The following is a 17,329-nucleotide window of genomic DNA, read 5'->3' on the forward strand; positions in this document are numbered from 1 at the left end:
CTCAGAGCATGGCCCTTTCCCATGTCTCGCAAAGAGGAGGTGCTTCTGATCACCAGCATCTCTGGGAGAGTGCCTTCACTAGAACCAGAGGGAGCTCCCCGAGGAAGTAATAGAAATAGTGAGGAATGCTCCACCTGATGATGGCTGTTGATGATTTCATGACATTTTACGAGCTGATACTGAGGATAGTGGAGACATTGGACATCAGAATAATGATGATCTAAGAAAAACACCCTCAAGTTATTTGATATCCTCAGCTCCTGGTGCGCACAAAAATTGCCTTCAATCAGCAAGGCATCCTAGACCTGGCGAAAGGTCTGTGGCACACTCTGGCCTCACTTCCCCAGCCTCAAAGCAGATTAAGAGCAGTATCAGGTTCCACTCAAAGGCTTTGAGCTTTTCTACGCCAACCCAATACCAGTATTGCTTGTCATCTTTGCTGTCCAGGAGAGAACCTGATTCAGCAAGGGGACCCCTAAAGACAAGGACCTCAAGAAGCTGGACTTGTTTGGCCTGAAGGCAAACTCCTCGACATTCCTCCAATTTTTCATTACAAACGATCAAGTGCTGTTTGTGAAATGCAGCCTCCTGATGTGGACAGGGCTATCAACTGCCCGCCGGATTGCAGAAAGGAGATGAGGAATACCATCAAAAAGGGTCAAATTGTAGCCAAAATGGCATTATGAGTGACAATGGATGAATCAGGTAATCACCATGTGCCAGGCCTCCTGTCTTCAGGCATCTGGGATACCAGAGCAAGTCCAAGCCAGAACAGGGAACTTACTATTCAAGAGGATAGACCTATTTAGTGTAAGAACAAATGAGGCACTACATTCCCTCAAAGTTTCCATGGGAACCCTCTGATCTCTGGGCACCTACACTGTGTCTCTGTACCACAAGCCTTTCCAGGACCAGCCACGCTAGAGGTAGAGAATGCTGCTGTTCTCTCTCTGTCACCAGCCCAAATATCTACTTAGAAAGTGACGACATGGTTGCTGGAGATGCCCATCCTTTTCCTCCTGGCCTGCACCAGGCTACCAGAGGTAGCAGATATGACGAAATAGCCGGAAGCCACACCAAGATGACTCAGGAGCTGACATTTGGGACTGCTTTGCATCTTTCCACAAGGTGTGGTCAAACACTATAGCTGACAAATGGGAATTGGAAATTGTCACCACAGCTGCACAATTCAGTTTACTTTGCTATCCCCTATTCAGCCCCTCCCCCCAATTCCTCTTCAGGGACCCTTCTCACAAGAGCATTTTACAAACAGAAGCAGCCTGGTTACTTCATCTAGGAGCCACAGAAGAGGTTCCACTGAAGTACAGGGGAAGAGGATGCATTTGGTACAGGTTGGGGAGCCCACTGGAACCACCTGCAAATTCAGCGGACTTTGTCCCCAGAAGAAATGAGACTACATGTAAATGTATTAGGCTGTTGTGCTTGGCATTCCCCTTGGTTCTTCAACACTCAGTAGTCTACATACCGACAGACAAAGCAACTGCGATGCACTACATAAACAAACAAGGGGGTGCACACTCTTCCGCTTTCAAAGGAAGCGATCTTGCTATAGAACTGGTGCTTTCTACACAGCATAACCCCAGTAGCTCTATGGTTCCCTGGAGACAGCAATGACCTGGTGGACTTCCTAAGTAGGCTGCCCATCTCCAACCACATGAGGTCATTGCTGGATCTGATCACTGACTGAGTATTTCTCACTGGTGCAGACCAGTGATAGATCTGCTTGCCACCCAAGACAATGCCACTGAACTTCTGTTCCAGGGGAGGCATGAGCAGCAGATCTTACAAGATGCCTTCCATCTACAATGGAATCGAGGTCTTCTGTACGCCTTCTTGCTGATCCCACTGATTCCCAGCGCAATCACCAAAGCAACGCGAGGCTCATCCTTATGTTCCCCCAGTGGCTGAGACCGTTCTGACTGACAGACCTTTGGCAGATGTCTGTGTGACTGCCAGTCAGGTTCTCAGACTGCCCCAATCTGTGGTCATGAGATCAAGGCCAAGTATTCCAAAATTGCTACATCCAATGGCCTGGATGTTGGCTGGCTGAGCACCATGGAGACGGACTGCTCGTCTCACAGTCAGGAGATCTTAGCCCAGAGCAGGAAATTGTCCAAAAGGAAAGCCTATTCCACTAAGTGGAAAAGGTTCTTAATATGGGTGGCCCAGTGTGACCTGGTGCAGGCCCAGTTACCAAAAGTTCTGGATTATTTCTTGCAGTTAAAACACTCTCTGGACTCTCTTTCGATCAAGGTCCATTTGGTGGCACTATCAGCATAACATCCACCAATAATCACTCTTGATCTTCTCCCAGGGTTCCTTCACAGCCTAATGCATGCTTACCCACTAATCAAGGACCCTGGTCCAACATGGGACCTCAATGCCGTCCTTCATAGGCTTATGGAGTCCCCTTTGAGCTCCTCATGTGCTGCTCTGCCTACCATCTTAACCTCAAAACAGTACTCATGGTTGCTATCACTTCAGCCAGAAGGGTCAGCGAGTTACAAGCGCTCATAGCCGAACCTCTGTGCACCTTGTAGACCTGCTTGTAGACCTGCTCAGTCAATGGGAGAGCACTCTCTGGTCGACTCAATTAGTCCACCTCCCCAAAAGAAGTAAGGCTGTGTCGATGCTGTGTGAACTTAAGGACGTCGATGGGAGAAATGCAAGCTACTCTCCCGTTGACTGCCATTGCCAGTGTAGACCAGCCCTGAGTGCTTCACAGACATTAATGAATTTGTTCTGACAGCACTTGTTTGTCCGTTTTACAGATGAACATACGAATGGCCACACTGTGTCAGACCAATGGTCCGTCTAGCCTGGTATCCTGTTTTCTGACAGTGGCCAATGCCAGATGCTTCAATGGGAATGAACAGAACATACTTGCTATAATGGCCCATGCGTCCCCCAGATTCTGACCCTTCTCTCAGGTCCTCATGTTTTACGTACCTGTGGGCTTTTGTCTCCTGCCCCCGTCAACAGGGGAGTGGCAGGCCACTTTGAAAGACCTGGCCGGGCCACTTTTGGTCCACGGGTCATGAGTTGGGAACCACTGTGCTAGAGCTTCTCAACTAAACCTTTTTTAAAAAGGATGTGTGTGTGTGTTTTATTTAACATGGAAAAACAACACATTTCCCCCCTAATTCCATTCTTGGAAATGACTGAACTATTTTTGCTGAAACTTTCCAAAAACAAATCCGCCTGAGGCAAACACCTGGTATGGTAATTTCAGCTGAAATGGTTAAAGTTTGGCAAAGTTTATATGCAAGTGAAAGCAGCAAGGTCTTCTAATGGAAAGTGTTGGTCAACCTTAACTAAGGGTGGCACCACTTGCCTATAATAAACATATCTGACGATTTAGGCCTGAGTGTTCAGAAAGTAGATACTGTATTGCATTTGCCCATGTGTAATTACTTCACTTGTGCATATGAATATAGCTCAGTTTGTATGCACAATTGTGGTAACTGCATTTGCAAATGCAAGTGGACCTTTAGCCTCAATTTTGTGAAAATCTGCCTCTTAAGCATGTGTATAAAAGAAGGTTACCAGCAAATGCATCTCTTACATATTGGAACATTTTTCCTGTTCCTATGATGCCCTTTCTTTTCAAGATCTGATTGTAATCTTTTGTGTATCTGTGCATATTAAAAACCAGATCTGTGGTTTGAACCTAGTAATCTTGAATTGTTTGAGGCAGGATAATCCACTGCTTTATTTACAGCCACTTGGTCACTGGACAGTTTTGTTTTGTGGCAGGACTCCTGATACTAGCAGGGCAAATTAGAACCATATATTATAGAGAGCGATGGTGTGATTACTCTGAAAGGTCTGACTGCATGATAGCCTCCATTCCCCCGATACAATTAACTTCTCACTCACCACCCTAGCATCTCGCTCACCACTCGCTCCCTGCTGAATACTCTGCCTGCAGGGGCTTGATGGAATAGAGGAGCTGATTTAGCGCTAATGACAAAGATTAATTCTTCTCCTGTTTGCCTCAGCACTCTGGACCTAACAGCCAGGGTTACCAGTAACTCTGTTCCCTGAACTGAGGGTTAATCTCCTTTGCGACAAAACTTGTAATGAAAGTTAAGCTCTACCTGCTTGCTCACTCTCAACGAAGCCAACCGTTGCCTTTTGCGCTGGCGAAATAAATAGGAATAAACCGGGTGAGGTCGCAGAGTTCTGTGACCTCTAAGGCTAGGTCTAACTACCGCTTACGTCGGTATAACTGATGTTGCCCGGGGTGGGAATAAGTCATGTGAGTATACCAACCTAAGCGCCGGTGTGGATAGCACTATGTCGGTGGAAGAAGCACAGCTATCACCTCTTGCGGAAGTGGATTTATTATGCCAGTGGGAGAGCTCTCTCCCGTTGGCATGGAGCGTCTTCACCATATGCACTAGAGAGACACAGCTGCATCGGTCAAGCTGCACTGCTGTAGCGCTTCTAGAGTAGATTAGCCCTAAATTGCTTCATCTGTAAGCTTCTCTCCACTCCACTCCCCTCAGCCTGCCTGCAGAAATCTCCAGATAAACCAGCTGAGAAAGGAGTCTCCAAAGGGGAAGCGACAATCTTCTGGGGTCAGCATTTGAAATCTTGGGACTAAGGAAAAACTGAAATAGGAGTGCTTTGCCCCTGCTTTCTCCTCCCCTGTGGAAAAAACAGGAGGCAGCACAGGGAAGAGATGGATCTTCTAAAATTGGGGTGAGGGTGAATTTGTATGAAGGCTCCCACTTGAATGGCTGTGTGGTAGGTTGTACACAGGCCCCGTGCAGGTTTATGTTAAGGTCCTGCAGACTAAACCAGTGCGTTTTTTCCTTTTCCCCTGTAAATGCCTTTTTATCCTTCAGACTGTCACCTGTGTTTCCTGGCAAGCACTGCTGGCTGGGGGAGGTCTGGTAGAGCTAAACTCCCAGCTTGGTGGTCTTTGTATGGCCTTAAAAACAGAACCTGCTCTGTGAATACCTGTGAGTTCACATGTGTCAGCCGTATGGTTGGAATGTTTTCTTCTTCGCTTTAAATAGGGGTTTTATAATGAATACTTTCCTTGTGATTAAAATGGGTAAATAAACAAACAGCTCCAGCAGGAAGTGTACTGTATGTAGACAGAGCAAATAGATTGTAGCTCTCCAAACAAGCAAAAAAAAATCCTAACCCGCCTTGTGCATTTAATCAATTAGAACATGAAATGTGAGTTCATCTTCTCCATTTTCCTTTCACATCAGACATTGCTCTTTACCAGGCATGACAAGACGTAGAACTTTCCAGATCACCATCTTTCCCCAGTATTGCTTTAGCTTGTTGATGCAAAATTCCTTTACCGAAACTTAAATGGAAAAAACTCAACTGTTCAAACTAGATGTGAGCAAATCATTCTCAACAAATCTGATCTCTGATGAATGCAGCTTCTTTCTGTGTGTAGAATATCCATGACTAGACTCGTTTCTGTTAGTGTGCTTATTTGATGGAGTCGGTTTATTTCTGTGGCTTGACCATAGATCCTTTGTTGTGAGACTTCAATGTGCCATTTGAAATTTGAGCTGTGCTGGTTGGTTATGATTGGTCCAAAGTCACATAGTGTTGTTTTGTTCCCTGACTGGGTGAGCATGCAAGCGCCTCTGTGACAAATACTTGAATGTGAAAATGTTACCATTCTGTTTCTGTAAATACTTATGCGTGTGGTGTTGAAATTTGTTATCCAGGAGCATTTGTGCTAGTACAGTTCAGTGTGCCTGATCCTTAGCCATTAACTTCAGTGGAGGCACGCCAGCTGAGGATCGGGCCCATTGACTCTAACTGCAGAAAGTGAAGTCATAAAGGGCATGAAAATGGCCAACGCGGATTCATTTAAAAATTAAAGCAATTTTGATGAGATTCTTTTTGCATTATTCAGCTACTGGTAGCCTCAGCGATCAGTCCCCAGTCAAATTGAACTTTGTCACCGCATAACCCCTAGCATGTTTTTTGAACCACTCACGTGACTCTGTCAAGCATCTCCTCTAGACAGGCCTCGTGGACAACATTATCCCAAGCTTCCCGGTATCATTGCAATACGTTGTTCTCTTCCACACAGTCCTGCTTTTGTGTAAGACAGGATTTTTGTATGGGAAAGGTCCATTCACTCTTGTTCTTCACTTGAAGACTTCTGTTAGAGAGCAGTTCTGAAAACCTGTTGGCTTTCCTAGGCAAAATCCTTGGTTAACCTGGAGCTATCTGGTGTTCCTGTTGTTTTCTGGGTGGGCAGAGTTAAGGGCGTTTGGGTGACCCCTAGGGATGTGTGTGTGCATACTTTCAAATGATTTGGGCTTTTAGTTAAATTAAAGGAATCTTAATTTCTGTGTTTTATTTCTGAGAGCACTACCTAGTTCTCTTAATGTTTTTTTGGCTGAAGTAGATCTCAGGAAACATGACTACAGCTCTAAGCGAACCCAAACATTGATGGAACTCAAGAACAGTTTTCGCTGTGTCAGACCGTCTCTTCGTCCCTTCTGTAATTTAGTCACGCCACTTTCAGGTTGTGGCGCCTTTGATAATTGCATGTGTGCCTCCCTCTGGCCAGTCATCACCACCAAGAGTCCTGAGATTTTAAAAGAAATTCTGGGGGCTTGAGAAAGTCACTCGTAAACTTGGGTCTAAGGTCAAAAGCCTGAGGCTAGGCAGGAATGCAGAATGATGGCTGTAGAAAGAGTCACACGCAGGGTTATGAAAGCAGAAGGCGGTCAACTTGTCAGAACCAAAGGTCCTTGTAATCGAAAATCTGAGAAGACAAGTATGGCAGCAGGCAAGTGGAATTGTCTTTCAACAGAATGTTTCTCAGAGTTTCCATCCATCTGTGAATTTTTAGCTCCAATATAACAAAAGATGCTGACAAATTTCCTAACTAACGTCAGATTTTAAAAAAAATAGATTTACTTGCTTTGCCCCATAATTTTTCACAGCAAAACAGGGACAAAAATGGAGAAAGATGCACTAATGTTTGTTCAGTGCCCTGATTAATGCTGTGGGTTATTAGGTTAGGCACAAGGAACTGCCTAATAGTTTATTGGCCCATTTGGTTACTTTGGAGTTGGTTTTTTTTATTGGTTAAAATTAGTTTTGGGTTAGAAGAAAACGAATAGGGGAAAGAGGTTGTTGTGAGATGTGGGGCAGAATCTGTCTCCTAGCAGAATGCAGCACAAAAACAGATCTTGCAGTTTAATTGTTGCTACTTTTTTCCCTTCCACATGTAACCCACATCTACTTGCTCCACATTCTTAGCGTGTCTCAGAAATTCCAAAGTTTTTTGCACTGACTCAGTAAGGAGACGGGAAAAAGGCTTCTAATTGCTTCTTCCATTGTACCCTTTAAAACCACATTGTGGGAAATGGACCCAAACACTGTCTTTTAAGTGGTGTTGAGTCTGAGGCAGGTGGTATTAACTCAGGACTGCATTAACTCTTTTCAGATCTCTTTCCTATTTCCGTGAGGAAAGATGCCTGGCGTGTATATATGGCAAGGGCTCTTTGCCTGCCTCTTGCATTGACATTTTAATTTGATCCATGATATAAATATCATTTCCCTAATCCTCCTTGCCCTGGCCTTGTTTTGTCTTTTCTTCAAAGTGAGTTGACTTTTTTCTTTAGGGGAGAGTGCGGGGAGGAGATGGGAATGGTGGCTGTTGCTCTAGTTTAGAGAATTAAAAGCTGGGGGGGGGGGAAATCTCGGAGTAACTGTTGTTTCTTTCTTTGTATTCACATGGAAATTTTTAATCTCCATCAAAGGATCAGGAGAAAATAACATTGAGATTCAACAAGAGAGCTCCCAGCTTACATGGAATTTTTAAACGTTATTTGGCTTTATCCCTTAAACGATGAGAACCATGACCTGTGTACCTACAAGCTTCATAATTAACTTTTCTTTCTTCCTCCACCCCTCTATTTCGTCCTCTTTCCCTTTTTCTTACATCTTTATTATCATTTGTAAACATGCGAAACTCCTTTTGACCGGTGCTATGATATTCTATAGGCTTTGTTTACTTGTGTATATGTATACATTTTAACTTCAACCAGAAGTTCTGATTTGAAATACTGCACCATATTCTACTTTTCATGTGAATCTGGAATCTCTCCAGCAAAGTCAGTGGAATCACTCTGGGAACAGAGATCAGAACCTGACCCACTGTGTTACGTAGCGCTACCAAAGCGAACATTATGCCGCTAAAAAAGAAAGGGACAATGCTAGAGAAGGAAAACGCAGATAAGCTTCTGCTTTGTGGTTAAGAATCATAAACAGCGTCTGCACCTATGGAAATAGCTGGTTCTGCTAACAGTGATTCTAAGTGAAACCCCCTGTAACTAAGCCATGGAGAAGGATGACAGATTTCATAGGTGTGCCTTGCAGCAATAGTAGATTTCACGCTTCCGCACAGATTAATAAAAAAAAAAAAAAGTGTGTGTGTGTGTGGGGGGGGGGGGGTATTAATATGCAAATTCTCATTAATAGTGTTTTATGGTGTTAAATGTTACACATGGAAAATAAAAATGAATGACAGCCAGTAAATGGGACTGACACGGCTGTTAAAAACGTCTCAAGCAAGTGAAAAATAGCACAGGGAGATTAAAGCTGTGGGTGCATCCATTCCAATAGCACCAGCCTAGCACCTAGGTTTAATGCATTTGGGGAGGATGGGGGTACATCAAATGATGTGTTTAAATAGACCATGTGGTTTGAGATTCTTTGTTAATGATGATAAGGAGCATCGTGACACAGGAAATCAAGGTTAATAAAAATCACATCGCACATTTTATAGCAATAGGGGTATCCAGACTAAATTCCAATCTAGCTGATCATGTTCTGTCTCCTTAAATCCACTTTCTGCTTCAACTGGATCCATTGTTCTTCATTTTCTGTTATGGAATGTGTCTGCAAGCTACAACAGCCGCCATGTTCCATCCCAGACATGGCTGCATTTGGTGGCTTGAAGTGTTTCTTCTTTTTGTGTGTCTGTATGTGTGTTATGTACATGGGCACTCAACCAACCTTCACTCTGCTGTGTCAGTGACTCCTCTCACTTCCTGTACAGTGAAAACTCAGAGATCTTGTGCATAGGCTACATTTGAACAATATTTTGTGGGATTAATGGTAATTTTTTTCTTACTGTTCTTCACAACTGAAGTTTCTGCTCTAGCAGAAACCTAAACTCTGCCCTATAGTGACACCATGCAAAAACATACAGTTATGATTAAGGCGTTCTTGTGTGTCGGAGGGACCCTGACTAAATTAAAGTGATTTTTAAAGACACATTGGTTTCTGTCATCCCTCTTCTTCCTCTTTCCCCGTGGTGTCATCACAGGGCCGAGTTAAGGTTGTCTGGGTGTCCTAACTATGCTGTTCCAAACCTTAATGTGTTTGGATTTTTTTAAAGTTTAACCTTAACTGTGAATTTCTTAAGTTTAGAATGCTTTGGTTTGAGAGTGATTACAACATCCCTAAGTTTCTGATATTACTGCTAACTTTAACTCCATTTGAATATAGTTTTTGTCTGGAAATTTTCCTTTTAAAAAAAAAAAATTAAAAATTTCATACACAGATCACGCCAAATTCCACCTGTCTCTTGCGCCTCCTTATGTTCTTCTGTGACCACACCACCAAATTCCCCCTGCCCATGCACACTAGCTTCCCCCTTCTCCTCACTACGTCACCCTGCACGCACACATCACTGTACCCTTGTTTCCCCCTTCCTCCTGGCCTGCCTGTTGAGTAGCTCTGGTGCAATGGAGGGCTTCCGAAGGTATTTGGGATTAAGGGTCATTTTTTGGCTGTTATTTTTCATAACTGAAGTTTGAGCCATTATGAATTGACCCCTTTCAGAATGGCCACCAGCTCCCATTGTTCTCAGTGGGACTGGAGTTGCAAAGATATTGCAATATTTAGTTCTCTCTCTTTACACTTGATAGAGTAGCAGCATTTCGAACACTTAGGCAATTCTGCTGACATCCTACTACTTTCTGCTGAGATGCAAGCAGACAGATCTGAACATTTAAAAAACAAAATCTTAGGGAATAGAAGATGGAAAAGCCTGGTTACTTTAATTACAATTTATGAAAGTCCATTTGTTTTAGCAAATGTTTCTTAAAAGCAAGTACATCTCCTCCTGACCCCCCATATTTTTCTGTTAAGTGTCAGACCATAGTCATCAAGACATGGTTCTTAATGGGCTTTTTGCCTTAAGTTTGCATTACTCCCTCACTTCATCAGTCTGGAAATAGCAGAGGTTTCCTTACGTCATTTTCTTTGTGTCTTTTAGCTTTCTTGGGGCTTGAGTCAGGGAGGGACAAATTCAGGGCCATGGTGACAGAATAGGAAAGATTCCGTTTCCCAGATTTAATGAGCTTCTCCTTTCTTCCTCTTGCTCTTTACATACGCTTTTGTAGCTGCTCTTGAGGATTTTATTATTATTAGAATATTTTTTTTATGGTGCTGAGACAGAAACAATTTCTTCTTTGATTTTCCTGAATCTAGGTGCAGGCCAGTTGGCCCCCTCCCAAATTCTTGTTAATTTTTTTCCTGATTAAGGTTTTTCAGTCCTAATCCTTTTCTTTCTCATTCTTCTCCTTCATTCTTGCCCCAGCCAGATGTGTGGTTGCCACTTATCAGAATCTCAAATAATGTTCTTGCACAGTCACTTTAAGTAGCCACATTTGTAAAACACGTCAAGTGAAATTCCCAAATCTTTAACACCAGATGCCTCTCTGCCAATATTTTAATACCTTCCAAAAGCAAATTGTGTTGAACAGTTCCATTAAATCCTGATTAAATAGTAAGCAAAGGTGTGAGTGAGTGAGAGAGAGAGAGAGATTCTATAGGTGACCAAGATTTAGGCCCACTTTTTAAGTGAGGAATATGGATAACATTTCAGAGAATTATGGGAAGGCTGTAAGAGTATGACCAGGAAAGAGTAAAACATCCAAAATAAGGCAAAATTTTGTCTTTCCCCATTTCCACCTCTTTCATTTTCTACTCTGTTTAAGACTGTTTCTCTGCTTCAGACTGTTTAAGACTGTGCCAAATATTCAGATATTTTATAGGTAGTGGGTCCCATAAATGCCATGGCCAGCCTCTGAGGAAAAAACATGCTTGTCGGTTTTGGACAGAGTCTAAAACCCAAGCAGGAAATTGTTGCTGAATGGCACAGCTGCAGGCAAACATTTTAAGCTAGTAAACTGCCCGTCTGCATACCCACACGTATGTCAGAATTCAGGGCTGGGAAGCCATGGCAAAGAGAGGCTGTAAATGGTTAGTGGTGAGAAATTTTGTGATTAAAGAATGAAGAGTTTTGCTTCATTAGTTCCTGAAATATGGCTACCTCGAGATGATATATAATTATGTTGTTTTGGAGATTGAGGAGAGATTGCCAGATGGCGCACACGGGCTCTCTCTCAAGACAAAAGTGATAAAGATCAATGGGTTAGATTTGGGATGGTTCAGATGGTGCCATAGGCAAAACCTAAAAAATTACAGGGCAGCGTATATAACACAAACGTTGCCTTCCAACCTCTGTTGTCAGAGTGCCCGGAGAGTGCTTCGTTCTCGTCTTTGTGGTAGGTCTGATGATCAAATCTGAACCTGCTCATGGGAACTAGAGATGGAAAAGTCCTTTTTTGGTTCCCAAGTCCATTCCAGCGTCATGCACCCCCAGGGTGCCGGTGTGGATTTATTCTGTGCTGCCTATTTTTCAGGGCTTCCACCACTTGAGAGATCTCATTGTCCAGAAAGCGTTTTCCTAATATTCAACCTAAATGTTTCCTCCTTTTATTGAAACCAGAGTTAACTCCCTGTTCTGTCCCATGTACCACCCTCTCTTTCCCTTATGTCTGCACCCTTCCATGGTTTATGGCTATCCACCTCCTATCATCATGTAACCAAGCAGTACATATTTATTTTCTTTTAACCTTTCCTCATAGATTACAGGAAGTTATACACGCCTTTGTACAGGCCAAGTTGGATTAGTTTGCTGAATGGTTTTCCCAGCCTTTAAATAATTAACAGTCCAGCAACAAAATGCGTATTGTTAAAATAATGAAGCAATAACAATAAAACTGGTTTCTGACACAGTGTAATGAAGGTATAGGCCACAGGCTCCTTCTCCTCACATAGTACAATGATTACGTGTATGTTATTTTCAAACACTTGTTATTGCAAACTCGAATGATCATCCAGTGTTGGCTCTTCAATAAAATACTAGATTTACAGGCTTAGGTGCAATAGACACAGGTATTGGTATTCCTGGGAGCAGCGGAGAAGCAGACTTTATTTGTTGTGCAAAAACAAAAGTGAGCAGAGGAGTAGACCAGTTGTCAGGGTGTTAGCCTAGGATTTTGGAGACCTGGGTGTAATCCTGCTCCGCCACTTACTTACTTCCTGTATCACCTTGGGCAAATCGCTTAGTCTCTCTGTGCCTCAGTTCCCATCCGTACAATGGGGATAACAGCCCTGCCCTGCCCTGCCTCACAGCGATGCGTGAAGGTAAATACATTAAAAGATTGTGAGATGCTGAGTTTCTTTGGCAGCGGGGCCAGATAAGTACAAAAGACAGAAAGATCCAATGCCCAGCGATGTCAGTGGGAATCTTTCCATTGACTTCAGTGGCTATTGGATTGAGGTCCTTCAAAAAATACAACTCATTCCTGGGCTTGTTAAGATGTGTGTGAAACTTCCTTTGGTTAAAGAAATAGTCCGTAAATGTTCTTTGGGTTTTCAGATGAGCAGTGGAACAGGAGGACACCATTATGGCTAATGATTCATTGTTTTCCTTTAAGGATTGAGTATTCCAAATATTCCTGAACATTTCGTTGTTCAACAAGAAGTTTCTGTATTGTTTTTCCCTGAGAAGGGCATTGCAGCAGGCACTGGATTCTCTTATTTTCCCCCGCGCCTTGTGTCATCGTTTGCCGCCGTGCAAAGTGAGTTCTTTGATTCCCCATCTCACAAAGAAGGTTTATTGAGGTCCCTTCTTGATCCGTATACAGCAGTGGTTCTCCACCTATTTACCATTGTGCACCGCATCCAGTGCTAACGGTATGGCTCTGAGGATGTCACAGGGGCCGCCGCTGTGTGCTGGTTGGGCTGCCGGTTGAGAACCACTGATACACAGTAAGAAAGCACTCTTTTAATAGAAGCTGTCTGGATACCAGTTGCTCTCAAGCATCTGGCATTTTTATTTCTGCTAAATAAGAAGCCTGCAAAATGTCGGGTAGGTCTTCTGTGAAGAAATCAAACTGATGTTGGCACTTCATGTTCATGGACTTCATGTGTGGACCTTGTTTTTTCCTAGGTCATTAACATCTGTCCGAAGTGAACTGATTCCATATCTGGTTAGGAAACAGTTCTCCGCTCCTGCATCGTTACGAGAACAAGACCACAAAGAGCAGGATCAAAAGAAGGATCAAAAGTCATTAGGTCAGTGCAAGAATCAGCTTAATGAAGATCTTGAAGTATTTATGCTGCAGCTGAGCTACGGGATAGCTCCAGAGTTTGCCTAAATCAGTGGGTCCTTTTCTTTTTTATTTATTCACCACGCTTATTATGGTGATGCCTTAGGACCAAGCAAGAGTGGGACGCCATTGTGTGAGCCCCTGCACTGACACAGAGTGGTACAGTCCCTGGCCTGCAGAGCTTCCCGTCTAAATAGACCAGACAGGTGCAGGCAGGGTGAACAGTGTCATGGTGGTAGATGTTCCTTCGTTCCGCTGTTCTGGGGAGAGGGATTGGGGGATTCCTTAAGAAGGGATAAGCTAAATGGAAAGAAAAGGGAAGGGGGACAGGGAAGAAGAGGGTAAGAGGGGCAGTTGGGCCAGGAAACAGAGGGCGGGGCAGCGGGAGAGTTAGCACAAACAGCACTTAGCCCAGGCCAAGCAAGTCCCGTCAAAACGGTAGAAAGTTCTCTGAATGGCCAAAGAACCAAAGGTCCTTGGTTTGGCTACTTCCGCCCCTACCAGCTGGGGTCTCTGGCTGTTCGTCTCCTCTGTTTTCTCCCAAGCCCACATGACGGTAAAGATTCCAGTAGGTTATTTTAATCTGTACATTTCCAGATAGTCCCACGGTAAAATGCTGCACGCTGTCCTGTCAGTGACCTCAATCCCCAACCCGAAAAGCCATACTCAGTATGGGGTGAGAGGCAGCACTGCTTCTGTTCTAGGCTTTCCCCCCCAGATCTGAGCTGCTAGCCAACAAATACTGAGCTGAGACCAGCTGGCTCGTTCCAGGTGAACAGCTCGGTGTTTGTCATCTGGGTGCCCACGGCACCAACGCCAGCAGTGGATTGGGAAATCTGATGCCCAGAATTTAGAATTGAAAGGCAGGTGTAGAGCTGATTCCCAGAACTGAAAAGCCAGTTCTCTAATCACTGAACCACCAAGCAGACTTTACTTAAATCCTACAGAAGCACATTATTCAAATAAGGGCATGCCGCCTAATGTGGAAATTAAGGGCCTAATTCTGTAAGTGCTTCACATCTGGAGTACCCATTGAAACAATAGGTATTCATGCACAGAGCTTGTAGGATCAGACCCTAAAACCTGCACTTTTCAGGTACTTGCCTGTGTTCTAAAAACATTGGATCATTTTACAGCTAAGGTGATTCTGTGCCCAGTTTGCTTTGTTGGGCAAGAGGAAATGGAGGCCAGTGCTCCATGTCGTCGGTGGCTGAGCATGTAGTGAGCCTTCTCTAACCCATCACTGCCAGGTCAAACATATTATGAGTGGCTAATGTCAATTCAAGTAATGTAGAAAACACATTCGTTAGGGTTTTGCTTGTCAGTGCTTTTTAAAAACCTAGAATCCCGAGATTTTTGTGGTGTGTTTTCTGAGAGTCAAACCAATGTGACATCTACCACCATGACACTATTCACCCTGCTTGTGTGTTCCACCATTTCCCTCACCTTGAGTCAAACTTCCTTGTACATCACAGGGAAGTTTCTGAGTTGCAGGCTTCTTCCCCACTGGGACAGGACTACGCATTATAGGGTTTATTCTGATCTCCTTTGTGTTGGCTTAAAGCAGGAGTGACTCCATTGTAATCAGTGACTCAGTCAGATTTTGGCTCTGTGTTTTTCTTCCTGTGCCACAGTGCAAATCAGTGTAATTGTGGAAATAGGGTTTAGTGGGTGGGGTGCTGGACCGGGACTCGCGCCCTGGGTGCTGTTCTGGCTCAGCCACAGACTTCCCGTGCAACCATAGGCAAGTCACTTAACCTACCCTGTGCCTCAGTTCCTCATCTGAGGATGGTTACACTTCCCTACTGCACGGAAGAAAATCATTATTGATTGTCAAGTACTCAGGTACCATGTGGTGAGGGCCGTGGGTACGTTTCCCCTCCCTAGTGATATTTTAAACATGCTGTCTCTAAAGCGCTTCTGTGGAACGTTTTCCTACCTCTTTGAAGCCTATCTCACTTTGCATGTGTATGTTCTGCAGACATCTACGGTTTCATGAAGGGTGATAGTTTGCTGGAATTTGCTCCAGATAAATCATGTTGGAATGATCACGGAGCAGATATGAATGAAGCCTTCCATGGAGGAAAAGTGCGTTGCTATGTCCATATCATGAAAGAGGGGCTCTGTTACCGAGTGAACACTCTTGGGTTATACATTGACGCAAACAGACAGGTAAGGAAAATATAAAAATTGTATATGGGACTAGAGCATCTGTCTCTTTAATGATTTTATCTGTAGGGATAGCTTCATCAGCTACAGCTCTCCTTTTGGTGAGGACTGCACGGGGACTGCCTCAAGTATCCAGTTGTTGACTGAGTGCGTCATCCGTTTTAGCAGCGTAGAGCAACGCAGTGTGGTCAGCTGCAGAGGATATGCGGCTTGGGATTTAGTCCCAGTTGACCGCTGACTCGCTGGGCAATTTTGGGCAAGTCATTTAAACCTTCTGCACCTCACTTCCCCCATTGTAAGCTGGGGATAGTGATACCCACCCCTGAGATCTACAGATGAAAAGCGCTTTATAAACGAATCTGGTTGTTATTGGGGGTGCTGGTAGCAACCCGTATATTTAGGCTGCCTTATACTTTCCATTATAAATGTACTGTTGATTGAACAGATTTCTCGTCAGTGCAGACAATATAACGCAGGTCACTCCAGCTAACAAGTTTCAGTTCACATTCCCATGGATATAAAGCTTCATTCAATCAGAAATGAAAGGGGAGGTCTAGAGAGAGAGATTGTAGCATTAGTAGTTAGTGACCTGCTGATTGAAAGCTTTAACCCTTAGGACACTCACTTTTTGCCAAACTGGCAGCTGGCCTGTACACATCCTCCCGTCACCTGTCAAGTGATGGAGTTTGCACGCTCAGGACTGGCCAGTTTCTTTGGCGTTTGGGAAGGCTGGCATGGGCTGGAAGGCTGCTGAGCTAGGAGGAGTTGGGGTCTGTGACTGGGAGGTGGAGGGGCTGGATTGGTTTTCCTGGGGGTGGCTAGTCCTGTCGCTGCTTCCCGGTTCCGTTTGTTGAGTCTCATTGGACTGGATGGGTGGATGAATGCAAATCATAGGTGGGGGCAGGGCAGGGCAGAACTGATGTGGACCCAGGAGTTCTGGGCTGAAAGAGTGGGGAGGAGCTGTTCTGGGGCTGGTGGTGGAGCACAGAGGGGCGAAGGGCAGGAAGAGGCGCAGTGCTGCTGACAGAGGCGGCGAGCTGAGTCCGTTGGAAGCCGAAGGACAAGTGGGTCGGAAGGGTTAAGGAAGAGCACCACTTGCTCGGGAAGTGAGCATGTGCCTTTGGCAGCAGCTGCTGGAGTGAAAAGTGATTGAGTTGAGCCAGTCAGGCTCCGTGTGGTTTGGGGTTTTTTTAAGCTAACTATTCTACAGTTTGGTCAGTGCTGGAAATGTGTGTGCTCCTGGGTGGTGCGTAGAGTGAGTGCTTTGAATTCACACTGGGACCTTCCAGGTTGGGGAAGATTTTCCTTGAATTTTTAACTTTCCAGAATGGTAAGATTTCTAAGGAAACTATGCGGAGGTAAATCATCTCGCAGAGCTGAACGAGGAACTCTGGAAAGGGAGCTCCTGTTCTCAGTCCTGCTGCATTTCGTTTCTCTTACCAGTGCTGGCAAAAGATGCACCCTTCATTTCCTCTGTGTTTTTCACTTCTAGTTTGTTCTGCTCTGCGGGCCTTTTGAGATTCAGTCGCTCTCCTCTTGGGCTTCCTAGACAGATTCTGATGCCTTCCCTATAAGGCTGCTACTGGGAGCTGTAGGTTTGACATCAAAGCGAGTGGTGTGTTAGGAAGGCAGGCATGGCATTAGCAGTACAGAGGAGAGGCGCC

General features: G+C 44.4%; 1 protein-coding gene across 3 annotated transcripts in view; it reads left to right on the plus strand.

Moving 5' to 3' along the window:
• The window catches only part of EIF2B3 (eukaryotic translation initiation factor 2B subunit gamma), a 136,291-nt gene that overhangs the window by 83,836 nt on the left and 35,126 nt on the right, over positions 1-17,329 (plus strand). For all 3 annotated transcript variants that reach the window (XM_067567803.1, XM_067567806.1, XM_067567804.1), the window contains 2 exons: positions 13,337-13,461; positions 15,478-15,668. In XM_067567803.1, coding sequence (XP_067423904.1) covers positions 13,337-13,461; positions 15,478-15,668 — 316 coding nt within the window. The remainder of the gene's footprint in view (positions 1-13,336; positions 13,462-15,477; positions 15,669-17,329) is intronic.

The sequence above is a fragment of the Emydura macquarii genome, unplaced genomic scaffold, assembly GCF_026122565.2.
Source record: "Emydura macquarii macquarii isolate MOO-44397 ecotype Brisbane River unplaced genomic scaffold, CSIRO-AGI_Emac_v2 contig_2805, whole genome shotgun sequence".
Lineage (NCBI taxonomy): Eukaryota > Metazoa > Chordata > Testudines > Chelidae > Emydura > Emydura macquarii.